The sequence below is a fragment of the Myiozetetes cayanensis genome, unplaced genomic scaffold, assembly GCF_022539395.1.
Source record: "Myiozetetes cayanensis isolate MyiCay16 unplaced genomic scaffold, myiCay2020 scf2-11, whole genome shotgun sequence".
NCBI lineage: Eukaryota > Metazoa > Chordata > Aves > Passeriformes > Tyrannidae > Myiozetetes > Myiozetetes cayanensis.
Window position 1 is genome coordinate 13,722,551 of NW_026087411.1, and position 20,600 is coordinate 13,743,150.

At 37.5% G+C, this 20,600-nt stretch overlaps 1 protein-coding gene across 1 annotated transcript in view; it reads right to left on the reverse strand.

Moving 5' to 3' along the window:
• Positions 1-9,644: 9,644 nt before the first annotated feature.
• Positions 9,645-20,600, reverse strand: part of GPATCH2 (G-patch domain containing 2) — a 120,694-nt gene continuing 109,738 nt past the window's right edge. The window contains exon 10 of the mRNA XM_050315168.1: positions 9,645-13,372. Within this exon, the coding sequence (XP_050171125.1) occupies positions 13,203-13,372 (170 nt within the window). The 3' untranslated portion in view covers positions 9,645-13,202. The remainder of the gene's footprint in view (positions 13,373-20,600) is intronic.

Below are 20,600 nucleotides of genomic sequence, written 5' to 3' on the forward strand. Positions count from 1 at the left end.
AGGGAAGATGCTTCAGCAGCATATTCCTACGGACTGCTATTCCAGACACTACAATCAAATGTAAGGTTGTATTTGGAAGCAATTGTTCCAGATGGCTGCATATTATGGAAGGTTCAGAGCCACTAAGAAATTCAAGATGATAATAATAATAATAATAACAACAATAATAATAAAACAAGGATTTCTTCATAATTTTGCTTGTGGAAAAACTATGGTCTTTTTAAAGGTGATGACCAACTATTCAGGTTTTCAGCAACCACTTTGGATGCTTGTTTAAAGTCAGGATACAGCAGCATGTAGCTACATCTAACACTGCCTAGTGTGTAAAGTAGCAGGAAATCTTCAGTCTGAATGGAAGAGGTGAAAAACAAAGCAGGGATTCACCAAAGCTGAAATCCTCACTTTGTTGTATATTATTCTTCTGGTTGTGCATATATCATCACACAGAGTAACTGCTGAAGGCTGGAATGAAAAACTTTTCCTAGATGGCATTGAGGTTAAAAGGCTGTTTTTTCCATACTTGCTCGCACACACACACACAGAGGGAGAAAATACAGCAAGTCCATTTTTGGAACACCCCCTACATAATTTCAAGACAGCAGGGACAAGAAGTTTTATTGGTGAGTCCCATTAGCCTGCTAAGGAGGGACACAGCAGCCCTGTCACAACGAACAGTGAGAGGAGGGGCCATTTGCCACCGGGCAGATGTTGCTGTAGTCACAGATGTGGACATGAGCAAGTGTGCAGAGGAGTGGGTGGTGGTGGATGGATACATTGCCACATAGCTATGGGCACACTTTTCACTCTGGGAAATAGCAGGCACCAGCACTGGGATTTTGAAATCCTACTGTCCCTACGAGGGCAAATACACTTTGTTGAAAACTTCAAATACTGGCACAGGGGATAGATTCCAGGCTGTGCCTCAGTGGCAGAGGAATGAGTATTTCTATCTGTTGCTGTTCACAAGCACTTTGTCACAATATTCAGAAAGGACTTAGAAGGTAAATTAACAAAAATTTGCACGTGCTTAATCTGAGATTGAATCTGAGCATTCAACACTACAGCAAAAGCACTGAACCCCTTCAGCCAACTGCAGCAATTTATCTTACAGATGTGTCTCCCAAGATACATTTCTTGTAGCCATTTTGCATATTCATCACTACTTTACGCAGAAGCACATGACTCTTTTCCAACACTCCTACTGTAAAACGCACAGAAAAATATCATTCAGATCCAGTTTCCCCTAAAATCTTGAACAGCAGCTCTTCTGCTCATCACTCCACTTGAACTCATCACACAACCCAGTGGCCACCTCCATACACGAATTCCTAACAAACTTTTAACGTTCCCTTCAAATATCTGAAGTAACAGAGCATCTATTGCTGTGTCCCAGAGATTAGCCTTTTTATATATCCCCTCTCCCACTAGCAGAAAGTCTGACCCACAATGAAGTTGCCTTTTGAAATATTTCATTGGTACTGGTCTTGTCAATAGCAATATATAGTTTAAGGACTTGCCAAGAGGAAGGAAGAGAAATGGTTGAGGAAGAGAACAATACTAGTAATTTAAGTAATATTTATCTGTGATAATATCAGGCTTATTTCTGTCATAAACTGAACTGTAACAACTGATCCCAAACTATAAACTTTTGAATGATTACATGGTGAACAAATCCAGGCAAACAAAATTTAATCAGTTGAGATCAGATCCAACTGAAATCCCTTTCCTCAGATTGCTGGTTCCTACTTGCACTTATATCTGAATAAAAACAGCTGAAAAAAATCAGGCTAGACTTTGCCACATGTAAACACTTAGGAGGGGCCTAATTACATTCCTTTTGATTAACCATCTTCATTAACTCTCTGCTCCAGAACCTAAGTTTCTAACATCAAGAATGGCCTACCATCACGTACTTTGACATACCCAAACCCGAAGCTTTCCAATCTTTCTTCTGCTGGAAGCACATGCAATCTGTAGGTAGCCATTTCTGCAAGTGAGCTCATTTAACAAGGTTCAGGCAGCCTGTGCCATGTGTGACTGGATGCCCTGAGTTTGGCTTCCCTTTGGGGACAGAGATATCTGCTCGTGGGGAGGGGGCTTGATAAAAACTTCATGGGCGCTCCCTTTTCCAGCCATCCCTTCTCTTCTTGAGGCATTGGCAAACCCTCCCTGAAGCTGAGCCGACAACATCTTATGAAGATAATTTCGACACTAACAATTTATGAAGCAGAGAGCTTTACAGAGCAGTTTCTTTTCACTTCTTTAATGATTAGGAATCAATTCCTGAGATCTGTGCTAATCTATGCATGCATTTTCACAACACTTCTTTCCTCGTGCCTTTGCATTGAGGCAAACTGAGCTTCCCATATTTTAGACAACAACTGATGTGGGGAAGGTATTGCCAAAACTGCAGCTACCTGGTGTTTTGTCAGAAGTTCTTTCTCAAATTCATCGCTTGTCCTGAAACTTTGTTTAAAATAGTTAAGAAGATCTAACAGTTGCAATTCCCTGTAAATACGCAATACTGAGCACTTTTGCTTTGTTGCACCAGATACCTGAGAAGCAAAGCTTCTTCTGTTTGTCATAAACGTGCAGCTCACAACAGGGTACAGCTGTGAGATATCTTTTTCAGCAATACAGATGGGTTGATGCCTTTTTACAAACAAGTACTTCAGAAAAGACTTAGCTGAATAGTCCCAAATTATTATATTTAAAATATAGGAATTATAGAACTATTTACTTCATATATTTTTATGAAAAGCCTGCTTATTTAAATACCCTGCACACACTGAATTTTCTGGTTATGAAAAACTGAAGAAAAATACTATTTGCTTTTAGGTAATCAGATTCTCTGGGATCTAATCCTATATCCTATTTATGGCTGTGCTAGCTATTCAAAATTAAAATGAACCTTTCATCCGTGTGTATCATAAATGGGCATTTATCAGGATTATATGATTTTGCAATCCATCTGAATATGTAACCAGAATTTGTTTTCTTTCCGTTTCACTATGTAATTACCATGCAACAATAACAAAAGTGACATGTTTGAAGAACAGATAAAATGCTGTAAATTGGCCAGTAATGGTGATATTTCCTCATCTTCTGAAAAACCCATTTATTCTCTCTCTCAACAAATCAAGGCATTGTCAGCCCATACTCATCTTGTGGCCAGAGGGGCCCTACCAATTTCTAGATGTAAGTGAATACTGGAATGCAGATGAGGGCTACTAACTAAGGCTTTCAACCCAGGCAGCTGGTCTTAGCTTGCCTCAATTTCTAAATCATCCATAATGGGGCCAAGACCTCCGAAGCACTAAAAAGAGCGAGTTGACATGCTGGACAAACTGTTAATTTTTTCCTGAAGAAGCTGCTATATTGCACATCTGTCACTGCTGTGCAGACAATTACTTGCGGAGTGGAAAAAAATCTGCTGCTTGTTTCTCGTGTAGTTGTTAACGGGTGTAATGGAGAAACACAAGAGCGTGAGAGCAGCAACAGGAAAGCTTCTCAGCCTTCTCCCACCTTTTGTATAGATATATTTGGAAATTAAAACATTTTAAAGCATCCAGGGTCTGTGCTGTGCAGTCTGAATCGCAACAATTAAGCCCATACCTTAAGACATTTGATATTCTATAGCTATATTACAGGTGCAAGTTGCCAAAAATTTGTGTGCTTTAACTACTAACTGCCCTGAAAATCTGCCTCTCTAAATTGCTCCATTGCTCTGTAACACACAGGGTAAGATTTTCAGACACCATCATTGCAAGGTGATAAACACAACATGCACGACTGGTGAGAATCAAACTGCTGAAAGCATTATTTTTCATGCTACATTTCTCACATATCCCTTAAAATTAATATGAAAAAATGTTTAATTGTAAAATATTCACAAATTCTAGACTGAGAGGTGCTCAAACTATCATTAATAACTGTTCTGAGCCAAGTGGGGAAAATGATTACCGGAGGTTCAAAGCAGGGGTGGCCAGCAAGCCTGTGTTTGGTTCTGGAGGGAAAGAGAAATAGGACATGGGACCACTCAGTCGAAATATGAAAACTACCCAGGCAGGGCCTCATAATAAGATTAATCAAAGTTGACAAAGCAATCCCTAAAGTCACAACCTTCAACCACACCGGTTATTAACATTTAAAGTAAATGCATTGTGTAAAATAGTGACCAGAGACAGGTTTACCTATGGAATGGGTTTAATATTTTAATCATTAAATCAGCACACAGAACGCTAAAAACATCAGCAAGTGCTGTTCCAAACATTTCTGATGGCAGGAAAATCCTGGCACACTAATCTGCTGCTGGTTTACAAGCTTTCCCCTATGATTTAGGAGGTTATGAAACTCATGTGCCAACCAAAGGATGCACCTGGTTCCAGGCTCAATTCTGTCAAGCCTAAACTTTTAGAAGTCTTGACTCAAAACTTGTGTTTCATCAATTAATAATTTCAATTTAAAGTGATTAAATGAATTAATAAAATAAAATATTACTTTCGCTGTTCTTTTTCCTCTGGCACAGGAACACGAGACACAAAGAGGTGATGTCTTCCAGGTAAAAATTTTGCAAAATAATACACAAACAGAAGTGGTGGCTTTCAACAAAACATATGTATTATGGGAAACTCACAGAAGATTATACAGGACATAATCACAAGGCCCTGTGGCACCAGGCTGGCCACTTAAAAGGATAGTGCCAATTCAGTGCCATCTTTGAAAACCCCTGTTTCAAGTAACATCCCAATTGATAAAATCTGGAAAGAAGAACATCTTGATTTCTGGGGGACCGTGACCTCACATGCTGCATCCTGCCATACAGGGTCAGATTTTCAGTTTTCCTTTTTGTTTCTGCATTCCTTTACCACTAAGGTAAAGGACCTAAAGACAGTTGTGAATTTTGTGCTCACTTGTAAGCATCTTCTTTCACAAAGGATCCAGATAATCTCAGCCCACCACAGGCTCAGGACCACGCAGCAGCCAAAGAGAAGAATGGCTGACTTGGAGCAGCCAGTATAATTTCACCAAGATTTTACATAATTTCCTCTTCCACCTGTCTTTGTGGTCCTTAATTTTTCCTTCACTTCATCAGTATTTACAGGGAGAAATAGCTGCTGAATGCAGCCCCACATGAACAAAAGGAGAGCTTTCATTCATTGTGCACTTCAGAAAATGCCTTTACCCAAGGAAATTTCTTCAGACTATTTATCTCTACAGGTATTTTTCAGAAACAATTAGGATCACAAAGGTAGTATATAAAATGTCACAGAATTTTTCTCTGGTTTGAAAAATAATTATCAGCTTATTTGCATTGTTAAACGTTAATTAGCTCTGAATGGTAATTTTTTTTTTAACACTGCAATACTTCAATTTCTCATTACAAAATAATTTCAGCTCTATTAATTAGTTCTAACAGTAACTCATAGTAATGGATGACACCGTAAGTGAGCTATTAAATGCACTTTACTACTGATTAGGAAGAAGACAACTAAAAAACCTGGCTGGGTTTACATAAAGACAGAAAATTAAACAATACATTGCAGATTTATTGACTTTCATGGAAGCAACACACCTCCTTTAAGTAAGGTGGGCTTAAGTAGAACCAGAGGTTTTGTCACAGTTCTGTGAGGTTCATGGGGTGACCATTTAACAAATGGCCTAGTATTTAACTTTTGCTTTCATGATTTTATGTATGACCTTCTATAGATCTACATCCCTATGCATGTAGGTGTGTTTGTGCAGACACATACAGGCAAATAACTGAATTTTCTCAACTGCACAGTAAACCCCATTTTTTTCTTCTCTTTTTCTTTTTTTGTTTTCCTTTTTTTCAGGTTAGCCTTTTTGATTCGCCAGGTCACAAGACAGCACAGGGATGTGGTTGTGGCCAAAAATATTCAAAGATCCACTATCCTGGATGGTGACAAAATTCACTACAGGATACTTCCCTTGCTATGACATTGTAACCTTTTTGTTGTGGTCCAGTACAATTAGTCTTCTTGTAATCTCTGTCTCAAACCACTGCCTGAAAACGTGCATTTGTAACTTATCCTGCATGCCAAGTGTATGAACCTCACAGGTGAACCAGATGCTCTGTGCCAGGATTAAAAGCCCACAGCAGTGGCTACAAACTCCATGATCAGCATATTTGACCCTTCTGGGAAGTCTAAACCTGCACTTACCAAGACATTACTGATGAAGTCTCAGAAACTAAGATGTGTTAACCCTTTAAACCTGAAGTGATGATCCCTTGGGAGCCAATGTGCCACTGGTCTGCAGGGTGAGAGGTCACAGACCTTGCTGCAAAACAGCAGCCTCTGGGGCTGCAGCAGGTCAAGAACCACCACAACCCAAATATCTCATGGCAAGGACAGCTGATGCTTTTTACTTGCAGTGACAAGTAACACAGTTACTGCTGGGAGCAGTGAAAGTGAATGTGAGGGCCAGCACCACATGTGCTGAGAGTTTAGCATCTAGAAATATTTTAGATAAATATTGCATTTTCTTCACAAACGGTAGAACATCTAGATGCTTGAGGTAACTTGGAACCTTTTGAAAAAAATAAAGCAATATGTGTCATTCAAACTCCATTCTTAGGACTTGAAAGCAAATGCACAAAATTGAAAATCTGCCTAGTTGCAAATGCAATTGGAAAAATTCTTGTGCCTTCCACCACAATATTCTGTAAGAAAATGGCCACGTTTGTTAAGAGACGAAGCAATGAGACTACAGTGAGCAGCAGTAAGGGTCATCAAAGAAATCAAGGAGCTAAATGCAGAAACTTTTTATAGCAGAAAAAACGAGAACCTGTTTTTGTCCTGATTCTTCAAAGAAGATTTTATCCCGCTCATTCAAGGAGCACTACTTAAATTGACCTTACAGGATAATAAGTTGAACCAATATTATAGGAAATTTCCAAGGAAGTGAATGAAAAAAATCACAGCTCAAAACAGCAGAAAACAAAACTCATGGGAATGGACAAGCAGGGAGCAATCTGAGGTCCAGCACCAACAATATAAGATGCTTGAGACAAAGATGGAGAAAATTTGAGAGTGATCAAGTGTAGAATAAGCTGACTCATGGAGAAAGTTTGAAGGATTCAAAGTGGTAGATGCATGGTAGATACTTATCTCAGATATTAAAACTCCCAACATTCTTCAAAGGTGGGTTGACAAAGGGTTGACAAACACTGACACCTTTTTTGTAAATTAGAGACAAGATTACTTGGAACATTTACATTTTCCATCTGTGCACTTCTGATGCGTGTTTTTCCTTCCTTATCTGTCTGCAAGTTTAACATTTCAAATTTCTCATTATATCACAGCTTCAGATGTTCCCTTCCATTATCTACAATTCTTACTATTCTGCTATATACTTTTTGATTTGGAAAAAGGTTAGTTTTCTCTTCTCCTTTTTCTTGTTACGTTGGTGGAAGGAAAGACTACATAACACCTACAGAATCAACTACCCAATACTAAACTGAACCTGGTATAAGTGGTTCACTGTGCCTTGTTTTGAAATGTACAAAATCAAGATATTCCAGGCTGAAATGGCACCCTGACTCCCCCCACTGCTGGGATGTATCAGGTTGGGTACTGGAAGGATAGACAGACTGACATTAACCTCAAGCTAACTTGTACGTTGCAGTAGCTGAACAGGTGTTCTAAAAGAGCTCAAAGCTAAAGATGGGCCAGCACGATCCCACAAAGGGGAAGCTGACACCAGGGATCTGCAGGAACTCTGATGCCATGGAAAATTTGGGACCCGTATCTTTTACAGTGAAGAAAATTAGAGCCTCAATCTGCAAACACTTCCATGCGTGCAAGAGAGGGACCGACACAACAGCCTGCCCAAGGACAAAGAAGTTTCAGGCTTTCAGTGTCAAAATTTCTTGCAATAACTGAGGAAGGCAACACTAGGCTATTCAGGAAACTCGCCTAGGAAGGTCCTGGAAAAGCAAATTCCATAGACTAGTAGAAATGATAGAAAATGTTCAGTGGCATCACTTAGCACATACGAGAGATTACACTTGAAGAGAGAAAACACTGGGTATTACCACTTAAAAACATATAGAGGGTTGCAGCTTTTCAGAAAAATGGACAAGTATTAAGGATGAAAGACAACACTATGGAGAGGGCACAACTAAAATGAACATATCTATGACCAAATATTCTGAAAAATATTTTAATAAGCTCACATATTTAATCAGGGTAAATATATTGCAATAACACATACATCCCTCAGGGACTAATGGCTTATATTCAGTTTTAGAAGCTGAACTCCTCAGTACTTAAATTCATCATAGCAATGTTATAAAGAGTAAGGCCAAAATCACAACTTTTTATAGATGCAACGCCTCCTATTAATTTAAACCATTTTTCATAGCTGTTAATAAACACAGTTCTCGTTGGTGCAGGAGGTCAAGTTTACAGAACCTCAGTGATTTTCAGCCTGTTACTTAAAAGACTGAATATTCAAATAAAAGCAACACAGCATCAAGGTCAAAATACCTCCAATATCTGTTTTGTTGTGGAACAGAAGAGAATTCTAAGAAGCCCAGACATTTCCACTAGAGTTACCTATTACCAGTAAATCATGAAACTTCTGTTGCTTTTTTAAAGCTTTCCACAATAACTTAAAGCACACTTAAAATGTTTGTGGATAGTTTTACTCAACAAACTCTCTTACAGCTTAATAGATACATCTTGTATCAATTTATGCCGCTAAAGTTTCTACATAGGGGTTTTTTTAGCAAAATCCCCCAGAAGCAGAACATCCATGCTGAAATTGCTGCAACTCCTCCAAGACTTTTTGCAGTACAGAAAGGTCATTGAAGTAAAAAATAAACCCCTCCTCTCTCAAATACTGTACCTGTAAAAAAACCCCACCTGACCACAAAAAACCTTTCCTAGGGAGAATTCAAAGCAAAAGCACATGACAATCTTTAAAAATGCCATTTTCTCATTTAACATTTCACATTAGCTTTATAGCTGGACAAGTGGTTGATAAAGAAGTAATTCTTTATCAACTCAGTTTCTTTCAGACTGAGTGCACACGCTGGTAACGTGGTTATGCAACTGCTGTGTGCTAAATACTACCCCACTGCTCCTAAAAACTCTGCTAGGGATGGAAGTCTAATTAAAAAATTTCTTGACTTTAAAGTAAGAATTCTCAATTCTGATACACCTTTACTGAAAGTGCCCTGGAAACATAGGGTAAGGGAAAGTAAGACAAAGGTTGTGTGAGGTTTTCCTTGGAGGAAAAATTTTGGAGAACTGTTTGAAGAGAAAGCACAAGGCCCTTGTTATCAGTATCAAGGCCCCAGAGTTATCAAAGTACACACATACTTAAGGAGTGAGGAGAACCTGTATTCAAATGTCTTAGAATACAATAAAAAAGTATTGCAAACATCTTCAATGAGGCATTTTCTGACATCACGGTGTCACCTCTTCAGCTGGATAAAATTAACCTAGAAAAGAAGTACTAGTAAAAAGATGTGTGTAAGGTAGTGTAATAGCTTTAGCATAATATGCATCTGGCTTGGTACATGATCTTAACCACCTTAATATTATTTTCAAAACATCATGTTTTTGTACTCACCTGTGCAGTAACAACACACTTTAAAGAACATGCAAAACCCATGAAGAACGGAGTCTATTTATTTTATTTCATCTTGCATTTGTGTTGTCAAAGCAAAGCATTCTATACATATTATTTAGCTATTTACTGCCATTCTACACCCATTATTGTCCTGATTGCAGAAAGACAAATGCAGGGACAAACTTGTTAAAATGGGCATATTGATAATGCTTCTCCAACTTCAACAAATATTTATTTAGAAATAAGATACTGCTCATGGGTTTCTTTTATTAACAGTTAATGGCTCAATTCACAGAACTTTGAGACACCATGGAACATGTAGCAAAACACAATGCAATAATAGGCAATGTCTCTTCACTAAACATTCTTCAGAGGAAGAATATTATGGTAACTGTTCAGCTACTGATTCAAATATCTAAATGGAAAGAATCTGGCAAGTGATGGATGGTAACTTTTAGAGACAAGATGATCCCATATTTATTTATGTAGGCAAAACCCCTTCAGTGTCACAGACATAAAAGAATTACTATCTGAAAATACTTGCACGTATTTTAAAATAATGTGAGCCAGCTTTATCGCAGGTATCATAGTATGATTGCAAGTTAGACATAGGAAAGATCTGAAGAAAAAAACCAGTAAATCCAAGTCTTTTGATCTGTTTCAAAGCCAGCTAACATTGTAATGGCTTAAAAAAAGGAAAAAAACCCTACAATTAATTTTTGTTTTGTTTCTTAACACTAGTTTTAACTAACTGTGAGAAATCCCACTACTGGAGTATCTTTAAAACCACTCCTGTGAGATGTGGAAAAGTGAAAATGAAATGATAGTTTGAGTCAGAATGGGAATTTTACTGTGAAAAAAATATCTCAAAACACTACAGTAAAATATTTTAATCACTTTGTTCTACAGCTTCTAATAATATAAAGTGTACTGTCAGATGTGGCATCTATTGATAATACCTGAGGAAAACAGTGTATCTATCTCTATATAAAAACCAGTTTGACTAATCTTAATGTCTAATAGCTTCTCACTAGTAGACTGATTTAAAACAAAAAGTTGTAAGATTTTCAATCTGACTAAATAGTTCTTCCATTATGACTGCTTACTAGACTGGCTGCTTCATTGTATCTGCATGAATGGATGAAAAAAAGAGTTGAATGAACTAAATATACTTTCCCTCAACATATATCTATTATTTCCCTCATCTTTTAAAAACAGTCTTTTGGAGCTGTTGACTTATTTCTTGACAAACTACTGATACGATAAATTGCACAGAAATACTTCAAAGTGTTATATGTGCCATACTTAGAACTTCCTGCCCAAGATATGCAGGTGGTATAATCAAAGCAAAACAATGGAATTTTAACACAGAATAAGTATTCCCTTACAGTTTTGCAAACAGAACAACAACAAACAGATCTTAAAAGATTCACTTTCCCAGTTCACACATTGAAAACGATTTTAACAGATTTTTGATTGTGGTGTACAATACTAAGAGGTCGTTAGAATTCGCTTGCTCTTGGTAGCACGTGGCACTGACAGAACAGGTGTAGGCCACATAAATGCATTATTGGAAATAATACTTATACAAGTGGGCACCTCTGCCAGCTGTGGAATTCCAGACTGTTGGCCCTTTGTGGCCCCGAAATTCTTTGAATATGGAATGTATTTACCCGAGTTCAGCTGTGCAAGAAATATTTGAAGTGGCAAACTCACATAATACTGTGCCCAAAAAACCTTCCATTAAAAGTGTATGTGTTGTTGTATAAATCCCAAGTCTGTTTAAAATTTCTTATAATTTTAAAAAGTCAAACCGCACAATCACATAAAGTATTTAAACAGCAAAAAAGTCTTTCTGAAACTTAAGAGAACATGTGCATTATGCATTCAACTATCATAAAAACAACATCAGGTACTAACCTTTCACTCTACACTATGGTGCATGGCAAAACAATGTTCCCAAACTGACAGTTATCACAGTGGAAAGTATGAACATTTCTTTTAAGCAAATTCATTGCTATAATGCTGCTATTTGTAATTTTCCTGCTGCTATTTCCTGGAAAAACAGGTGAAGCTGAGAGAGAAAAAAAAGTAATAAAAACACGTCTTAAAATTAATCACTGTATTTCAGAGTCACATGAACGAAGCAGTGCTCTTTTTATTCTAAAGAAATATCTTTGTAAATATCTGGAACATAGTATTTTTCTCTGCAGTTTGGGAGCTGAGGAAGGGAGAGATCCTCCTCTTGAAGCAAAAAAAGACTGGAGAATCAAATCCTGTTCCCTCCACAGTCAGGGTAAATATTGCCAGCTGCTACAGGCACGGGTGGTAAGAGGGGCAGGATTTTCTTCTTAGTCCATGGGAACAAAAGTTTCCTTCAGCCCTATCACTTAATTTTAAAGTGGAATTTGTTTTATCCTGCAGACTAATAAGTACCCTAGGAGCTTGATTGGTTGGTGCTTAATGAAATTGCTTCTGCTGACATTAGATACATTAGGATACTGATTAAAACACTTAATGATCCCTCTTGATTTTAAATTGCTAGCTTAGATTTGTGAGATGCCATCAAAGTATCTTTTCCCTTCCTTTCCTCCATCCTAATCCTGCTTCTCCTTGCCCTTTTTCTGTTCATGATCCTTAAAGGTTGTGGCTCATTGGCAACAGCATGGTCACAAACCAAATGATAACACCATGTTGAACACTGCATTGTTTAAAATATGCCAAAACCCACAATACAGACACTGAAAGACAGTCATCTTTCAAATACAATTTTCTGTTTCAAAGCTCAAACTACTCATAAATGTGGCAACACTAAGAATTCTTAATATAGAGGGAAATCCAAAGTCATAGTAAACTTTTACTTTTTAAAATATTTTCTGAGAAAAGATAATCCTGTAAATGTAAAAACAAGTATAAAAGCATTACTTTTGAGCTTGAATGTGGAAGACAGTAAGACATTGGCAGAAAATGATGCTGGAATGGCATTTCTCTGACAACAAAGCTGGTTTTCATGCTCTTATACAAAATTGCATACCATATCACCTTCCAGTGGGAAAAGTGTATGTCTTATGGGCATAATGACAGCTTATCCTCAAATATTGTTAAACACTACAAATACCAGGTTTGGAAACTTTGCCTGAAGAGGGGAAAACCACAATAGCTGTAAAAAGTTCCATTTTCCTTGACAAATGTTATCAAGGCTCTTGAGATGAAATTGTACTTACAAAAGAAAACTAAAACCTGCTGTGTCAGAAGCTTTTAGGAAAAAAAGTGAATATACTGAATTTTATGCTTAATATAAACCTTAAGAGCACAGAAAATAAAAAAGTAGAAGTTTTTGTACATTTTAGCACCATTGTAAAGTTAGACTTGAACGCCGTTTCTGTCACCGTGGCTGTACCTTGCAGCTGGTGTAGCCAGTATGAAGTTTATTGACTTCAGAGATCTTTGAGAGAAGAATAACTGGATGTGCCCATCACAACAAACAATATATTTGCCATTTTTTCTTTTTTTTTTTTTTTTTTTTTTTTTTTTTTTTTTTTGTATTTTTAAAATAATTTGGAGCTTTATTTTTCTTGGGCAGCCGGAGTGCATTTCTGTCAGCTAAATCCAAGTCCGAGTCCTTTTGGTCTCTGGATGGCTCGTATGGGCTCTGCTATCCCTTTGCCGTCTGGTCCAAGGCCCGTGCCTGGGGTCCAGCCCATACTCTGAAGCATTCTGTTCCCAATGTTGCTTTCTGGGATTGGTTGGGTGTTTTCTCCTACAAACCCTGAGATTAAAGAAACACACAGCATTAATCAGCACTGCCTGCCATGCGGAGAAGAGCAGGATAATCTCCCATAAAGCTTTAAACCTTCTTATTCTCCTAATTCATCTAACAGGTTGCTAGAACAGGCTGTCTTTGCACATGCTGACCTCTTGACTGCATATGATTCTAAATAATACAGTCTTATGCTTTGTTTTTAATTTATGGAAGACTCATTCAGTTTTTAAGTATGACAAGTTTTGTCACAGATCTTTTATATTCCACTACAGTGGATGTTACATCAGTCTCAAAGAATGTAAATCACCTGCACAAGTCTGCCAATACAATGGTAAGATTACCTGAATTTCTAGTCCTATACAGTTACTAAGTAGAAACACATCATACTAACATGACCATCATTCCATTCTTAGCAATATTTATTGATGATTAAGATCTCCTTCAAGAAAACCCAATAAAGAAGTTCCGATTAAACCAGTACAGCTGTTACAGAAACAGTACAGACAAGTGGTCACCTACTCTGAAATTCAGCTTTATCTTTACTCAGTTCCTGTTTTACTGAACGCTGTGCGATTTGATACATCCAAGTTTACTTTTGGTATTTTCAATGTTTTTAAGTGCTATTTACACTTTTCTCTCCATAGCATTGAGATATCTGAGAAAAGCTGCACACATACTGAAGAAAAGTGTCAGCACTGCAAGTGTTAGTGTAACTGATTTATTTTTTTAACAACAGGTTTTTTATTTTTTCTCCATAAAGGCATCATAAAAAAACCAAAAAGAGGTGAAAATAACAAAGCTGTTTCTTCCCCTTCATCCAAATCCTCAAGCCAGAGTTTGGAGATGATGCATGGACAAGCCTTCCTATTTATAACTACCTTACACGAGGGATAAAAATGATACTTATTTCAAGGATCTGCATTAAAACTTATCAAGTTCCACCATGCAAACAATTTTGGAGAGGGATGATGTTGTTGAACTAACACAAACAATTGCATGTAGGCAGCTGGATTTTGTTTTCAGCATTATTCAATATCTTCCTCCCTCTGACAGAACAAAAAGCTCCTTCTGTATCCTCAGCTTCCAAAACTATCTGTTTAATTATCTACCTATTTATTCTGGCCTGTTATTTTTTGAAAAATTCTGCAGACTACGGTTTTGTGTTTTTGAAGACTCCAACGTCTTCAGTCAAGAATTTACCATTGACAAGCACCTGGTTTATCATTATATAAACTTAAAACAAGAATGCAAGAAAAGTGAACGTGAGCTTCCGAAAAGCCTAATTTATCAAACACTCACACACAAAAAGCAAAGCTCACAGTGGAAACCGCATACACAGACAGAAATTAAAAACAAGAAGTGCACATTAAAAACCTCATGATGATTGTGATGATGAACTTGCAGTACTCCAGCATTATCCACTATAGATTTGTTCATATTCAGTAAAACACTGGCTACATAAAAGGCAGACAGCTTTCTACTATCTCAGTTCCTGAGTCAAAGAAAAAAGGGAGAGCACTGGGGGAAGGCATCCTTTAATACTGGTTTGAAGCTAGGCTTAAAATAAAGGCTTTTAAGTCAGCAGCCTCCAGTCCCCGAGAGGATTCCTCTTGAACTGACCAGCACAAAATTCAATGTCCAAGACTTCCTTTCTTTTCAGGCCCCCACAGGCAGAGGCAATTTTTATACAGATGAGTCCCTGGCACTGCCTGGCATACACAACACAGGCTTTGCAACCTTCCTAGTTCCTTTGCAATTTTCCAGCTCAGAGAAAAGGAAAGAAAAAAGGATACTGTTCAACAAAAGTTCTGGTAAGCCTCACAGGTAAAATCCTGGAAGTTTTGGTCCAGTTTTTCTAAGAATGGATGATAAGAAATGAAGCATCATTCCAGTAAATGTCTGTGGAACAATTAAGGGGGAAACTTAAAGGGGAAGCAAGATCGAACAGATCTGCTAAGCAGGAGAGAGTGTATTTACTGACACATCTAAGAACTGGAAACATTAAACCACTCATAACGCTGCCTAGGCAAAGGCAGCAATGCTGCTGGAACAGTATGCAAGGCATAAACTGACACAATGTAAACAGCTTTTCTGTTAGTCTATTCTGGGGAAAAACCCACAGACCTTTCCCTGTAACAGATGTACCTTTCTGTATGAATTTCAATTCTCAAGACAGTAAGAGGAATCTCACAAAGAAGATATATGAAAGAAGATATATGAAAGAACAATCTGTACTCTGACATGTTATTTAGTAAACCAGTGTTTCTATTTTTGATACCTTTTGAAGTAGCTCTTTTTTTTTTCTTTTTGTGACAGGATAATTGGAATAATTTGTTTTTAAAGACATTTAAGTACTTCTAGAATGTACACTGTAAGTATTTTTCCCTTCACTGTACATACATTTCTATCTGCTATTAAAGGCTGAAGCTCTCCCTCAGAGCTCTGTTTTACTCTTATGCGGCACCAGAGTTAAAAAAAAAAAAAAAGAAAGAAAAAATCCAAAAGAGAGAAGACAAAATCACAGTAAACTTGGCTTCACAATCCACTTTTGGGTAAGCAGTCAAACAACATACACTGTCCAAAGAATAATGTGTTTGGAGGCTTTGTGTTGCAGCAAGAATAAGGCAAAACCAAAACCATACTCCCAACCATCTTGCCTATATTACTAATTGACTAATTACCCCTTCTTGTAAATCAGGTGAATATGGATAGCTCTTATTTGAATTGTGAAAAATATTTAATATATGCAGACCATTCTTTTCCAGTTTAGTCAGCTTTTATATAAGTACTATCTATATCTGTCTTTAATATTCCTGCAATTTTCACCCATCATTTGAAAAATTTATCTGCAATGCAACATAATTTACTTGAATCCAAAGAATATGGATAGTGGTATTGCCCTCTTCCTCCATTTCATGAGCAATCAGCAATTGGGGAAAAAAAAAACATTTGCATTGCTGATTGACTGCATGACGGGAGAGAGCTCTTAAAAATCATGCTACACTGTGTGCTATTCCCCTGACCCCCATTCTTGTGCTTTGGGCTTTTATTTTCTAATTAAAAGCAGTAATTGTCCTTGCAATATTCATCTTCAAGTTCAGTTTTTAATTCATGCCTATGGCACTTCTTGGACTAGCCAGTAGGGCCTGTTAGAGAGAACGGTCCAAGCACAGTGGCCTTGAAAACGGCTGTGCTACCTCTGGGACGTGTTCAGTCTTGACCCACCCAGGAGCAAGAGCAAAATCAACCCACTGCGTCGTCCCACAAAAAATAACTATGCAAAATCAGATTAAAAAAAAAAAAATTGGAGGGACATTTTTCTAAGGTTATTGCTGTATGAGGTTTTCTGGGGCTCCAGGAGTTACAAGGGAAGTCTCTGCACTAGGAATTTGCAGGAATCTCCTGTGCAGAACCTTTTCTTTCTGTAGACTGAAAATGTTTTTAGCAACTGTAACAACTGGTTCCTGATCTACCAGATGAATATTCTGCATGTAGAAGTGGCTGCTGTTACACAAGTAAGGAGGAACAGTAACTACTTTGAAAAGACAACACTGTGAAATACCCTCACTTATGCTCCTTCTTTTTATAATACTGCCAATTGAAAGAAAAAAAGACCATCCTCAAACCTTTGTGTATATGAATAGATACACTTCAAGGTCTACAAGTATTATGCATATGACCTTACATACATGGAACACGAAACCTATGTAAGTGACAAAACCGGGAAGGGGAAAACAAAAATTCATCACATTTTTAAAATTTTGGTATGATATTTATGATGGCATTAAAGGCAGGTTTCAATGAAAAATAAAGGTATGTAATTTTTTCTTAACAGCTGTTGAGACAGGTATGTCCTGGTTAAACAGTACACTAGCATTCAGTGCCATACCCTTGATTTTACAGTGATTGCCATGAATTAATTTAATTCCATCTGTAAGCTAAAATCAGATCAGAGGTCTAATGCTGCTGCAGGCTCCACATCTGTTTAATCATTTTTGGATACAGCAGCTTGCAAAAGTTCAGCTTTTAAATTTGCTTCGTGTTTAAGAAACCATGTTACACCAGTGTACAACATTCTCATCAGGAAACAAATGAGCCTATGAACAGTTTTCATCTGACAGATCCATTTTATTTGCAAAATGCTTCTAAAAATTAAAAGCTCAACATTTAAGTTATCGTGCATTATAAAACAATAAAGGAACTGTGACCCCATAAACCACTATTGTGACAATATTTATTTGTATGGTCCAATTGCCACATAAGACAAACATCAAGCACATTTGGTTTATACTGGTCTGAATAAAATCAGAATACAGAAAGGTTCAGTCTTCAGATAACCCTTTTTAAGAAAATGTGGTTTGGTTCCCCCCTTCCCAGTTGTAAGAAACGAAGGCACAGTGAAGTAATTTCGTCTCTGGCACCAAACTATTTTTGATGTTAAGAAAATGGGTTTTTAAACAGCTCTGAGAAAATGACACTGTACATAAATATAGTCTTGCCCTTTCATCTTTCTTTTATATGATTAAGACTTGTGAGCAGAACAGCAATGCCTTCGCAGAGCATCCCACAACTATTATTTCCTCTTCTATCGCTCCCAGCAGCCTTAAATCCTTTAAATCCTTTCCTAGAAGGATCTCTTTTTTGCTTCGGTAATTTTTGCAATACATGGCCTGCTAACCCTTACCCCCTACCCTGGATCTCACTTATGTCTATCACAGCAGAGTCAGTCTTTCTACCTCAAATCTTCCAAGGAGCACTGTGGATGGTAATTCACTTGCGTAATTGGCTCAAGAGATGAAAATCTTGTATCTGCCTCTCTTAGCCACTAATCTATCCAGCTGACTGCAAGCCTAATTGGCAGCTTGTTTAGTAATTTGGCTCCTAAAGTGTTGTATTGATGTTGGATAAACAGCCAATGGAAGGAGAAACTATACACGCTGCCTCTCTTTAAAAGCTAGTGCACTTTCTCCCTCATTTTCTGAAAGCATTTAATATTTCATCTATTCTTTTTCTTTTCTGACTCCTATCAGATGAGCTCAGAACAGTAGGGACTGATCCTGATACATAAGACAATTTTACAGGGAATGCAATCAGAATAATATATTGCTGTAGTCTATCTTTCTATGCCAGCTCTAACTAGCAAAATGGGAATCAGACTGCCTAGATGTTTGTGTTCTTAAAATTGTTTTGGATAATTGTGCAGACAGCATCAGAAGCAGAGCCAACACCCATACGGTGATTTTAAAAATCAGCACCTGCAGTGGTTTTCAAAATTCAGTATACCATGGCTGTATATGTAAAAAAGAAAACAAAAAGCCCCTGAACTAAAACAACTCAGCTATGAAAATGCTATAAAATTATTTAGCTAATATTTGAGACCGCATTATTATACCAGACTTCGACATATCGCTCACACTCAGCTATCTAAGACTGCCTAAAGAGTAACCCTAGAATGATTATAGTTCAGGTGAATCTGCTTGCATTGAATTTTATTCTAGCTAACAGAGAGATAAGAATAGTAGAGAGGACATAGCTATGATTTCAGCAGGTGCTGGAAACCTCCACATTGACCCAGCATCCACAGCAGAGTTTTGTTAATGTTTGCACTGCCACAGTTTCATTCCTACTGCCCTGTCACAAGGTGGGTATTAAAGGAACAGTTGCATAATTGTGGCCTGGGTGAATGCTCTCTTTCTTGCAGCATAGACTCTAGATTTAAACCCATTTTCAACTATCCTGAATATATAAACATGAATTCACGCACCAATGAAAATTGACAGTGAATTTTAGGTACAACTGGTTATCCAGTAACACGGATCACTTGGAATTGGAGTTGCCGGTGCTCTTCTTTTTCCATTCTTTATTGAACTACACAGTGTGTGGAGTTACATATCATGCCCATTCAGTCTTTACTACTACTGAATTGGATGGAAGTGTTGGTATCATTAGACTCCCATTTACCCCTCTGTAAGGGGAATGTCTTGAATACCCAGTACTGACTTTTCACTTGTGTCCAAAGGAGGTCAGTTTTGTGCTTTGTCTATGATGACAGAAACACTGCCACTGGATGGCACTTTGGGAGAAGCATTCTCACTGAGGAACATTCCAAAGTTCTGTTCAAACCCCTCAGAATTCAGCAAAATTGATCCCGTCTGATATGCATTCCCTGACTTTTAGAGAAAGACTTGCAGCCTTTCACTGAAACCCACAGGGAAAGGATTTAAATCCCATTAATATTGTGGAGTAAGCTGGAGAGCACAGTTTCTGTTAATTTCAGCAGTATGATGGAGGATTAAGCTCGTATTAGGACTGTGCACATCACTGTAGCTCTATCTGACACTAACTCAAGTTGGGATGGATTGGCAGGATACTGGAGGTGAAGTTCCACTTCTGTTTCCTGTTCTGTGTCTATGTGGTTGGAGCATTATCTTCAGTCAAATGATCTTAATTTAAAAATGAAGATTAATTAATTAATCCTAGACAAATATGTCTTCATATTTTTTACTATGGGCTAAGTAACCATTTGCCTATTTATTTATTTATTTAAACAATGCTCACTGTGAGCCCTCTGTCAGTAATGAAGGCATCAGAACATGAATCTTAGTTATTACCTCAGCATCGGCAGTGTCAATATATAGGCTGAAAGGTAAAGCCTTATAATCAATAAATCCAAATTTCCTCTTGTTGTAGTGGAAATCCAAAGCAAAAATTTTCTTTGTGAAATCCAAACTACGACAAGTATGTACAACAGACTTTATCTAAAACTTTTCCACTATTTGCAAACATTGTACAGTATAGACAGAAAACAGAAATCCAAACTCACCTGCGCTGGAAACCTGATCAATGAATTTCTTTTCTCACATCTTAAACAAGTGCCAAAAAACTTCTGCATAAAGCTATTAGGTTTATGCACAGATATCCTTCCTTATTCAAAAAGTAAATTATATGCTGAAAAACCTTTAAGAAAAGTGATTTTTGCATAAGCTATACCAGGGACTATTTGCAGGAATGCTCCTTATTCCCTCAGGAGAAAGAAAAGCCAGTCATCATGAACCAAGAGTCACCAGCAACCGAGGTTGTTGTGGAGAGCTAGGATAGGAAATTATGTTGACTGAGGAAAAACCACACGTATTTCCCCCATGCACATTTCAGCTCCCAAACCACCTGTGGTTAACGAAAGTCCTTTGGTATTACCAACCTAAAACAGACTGACAGAAATACCAGGTTCTTCTTC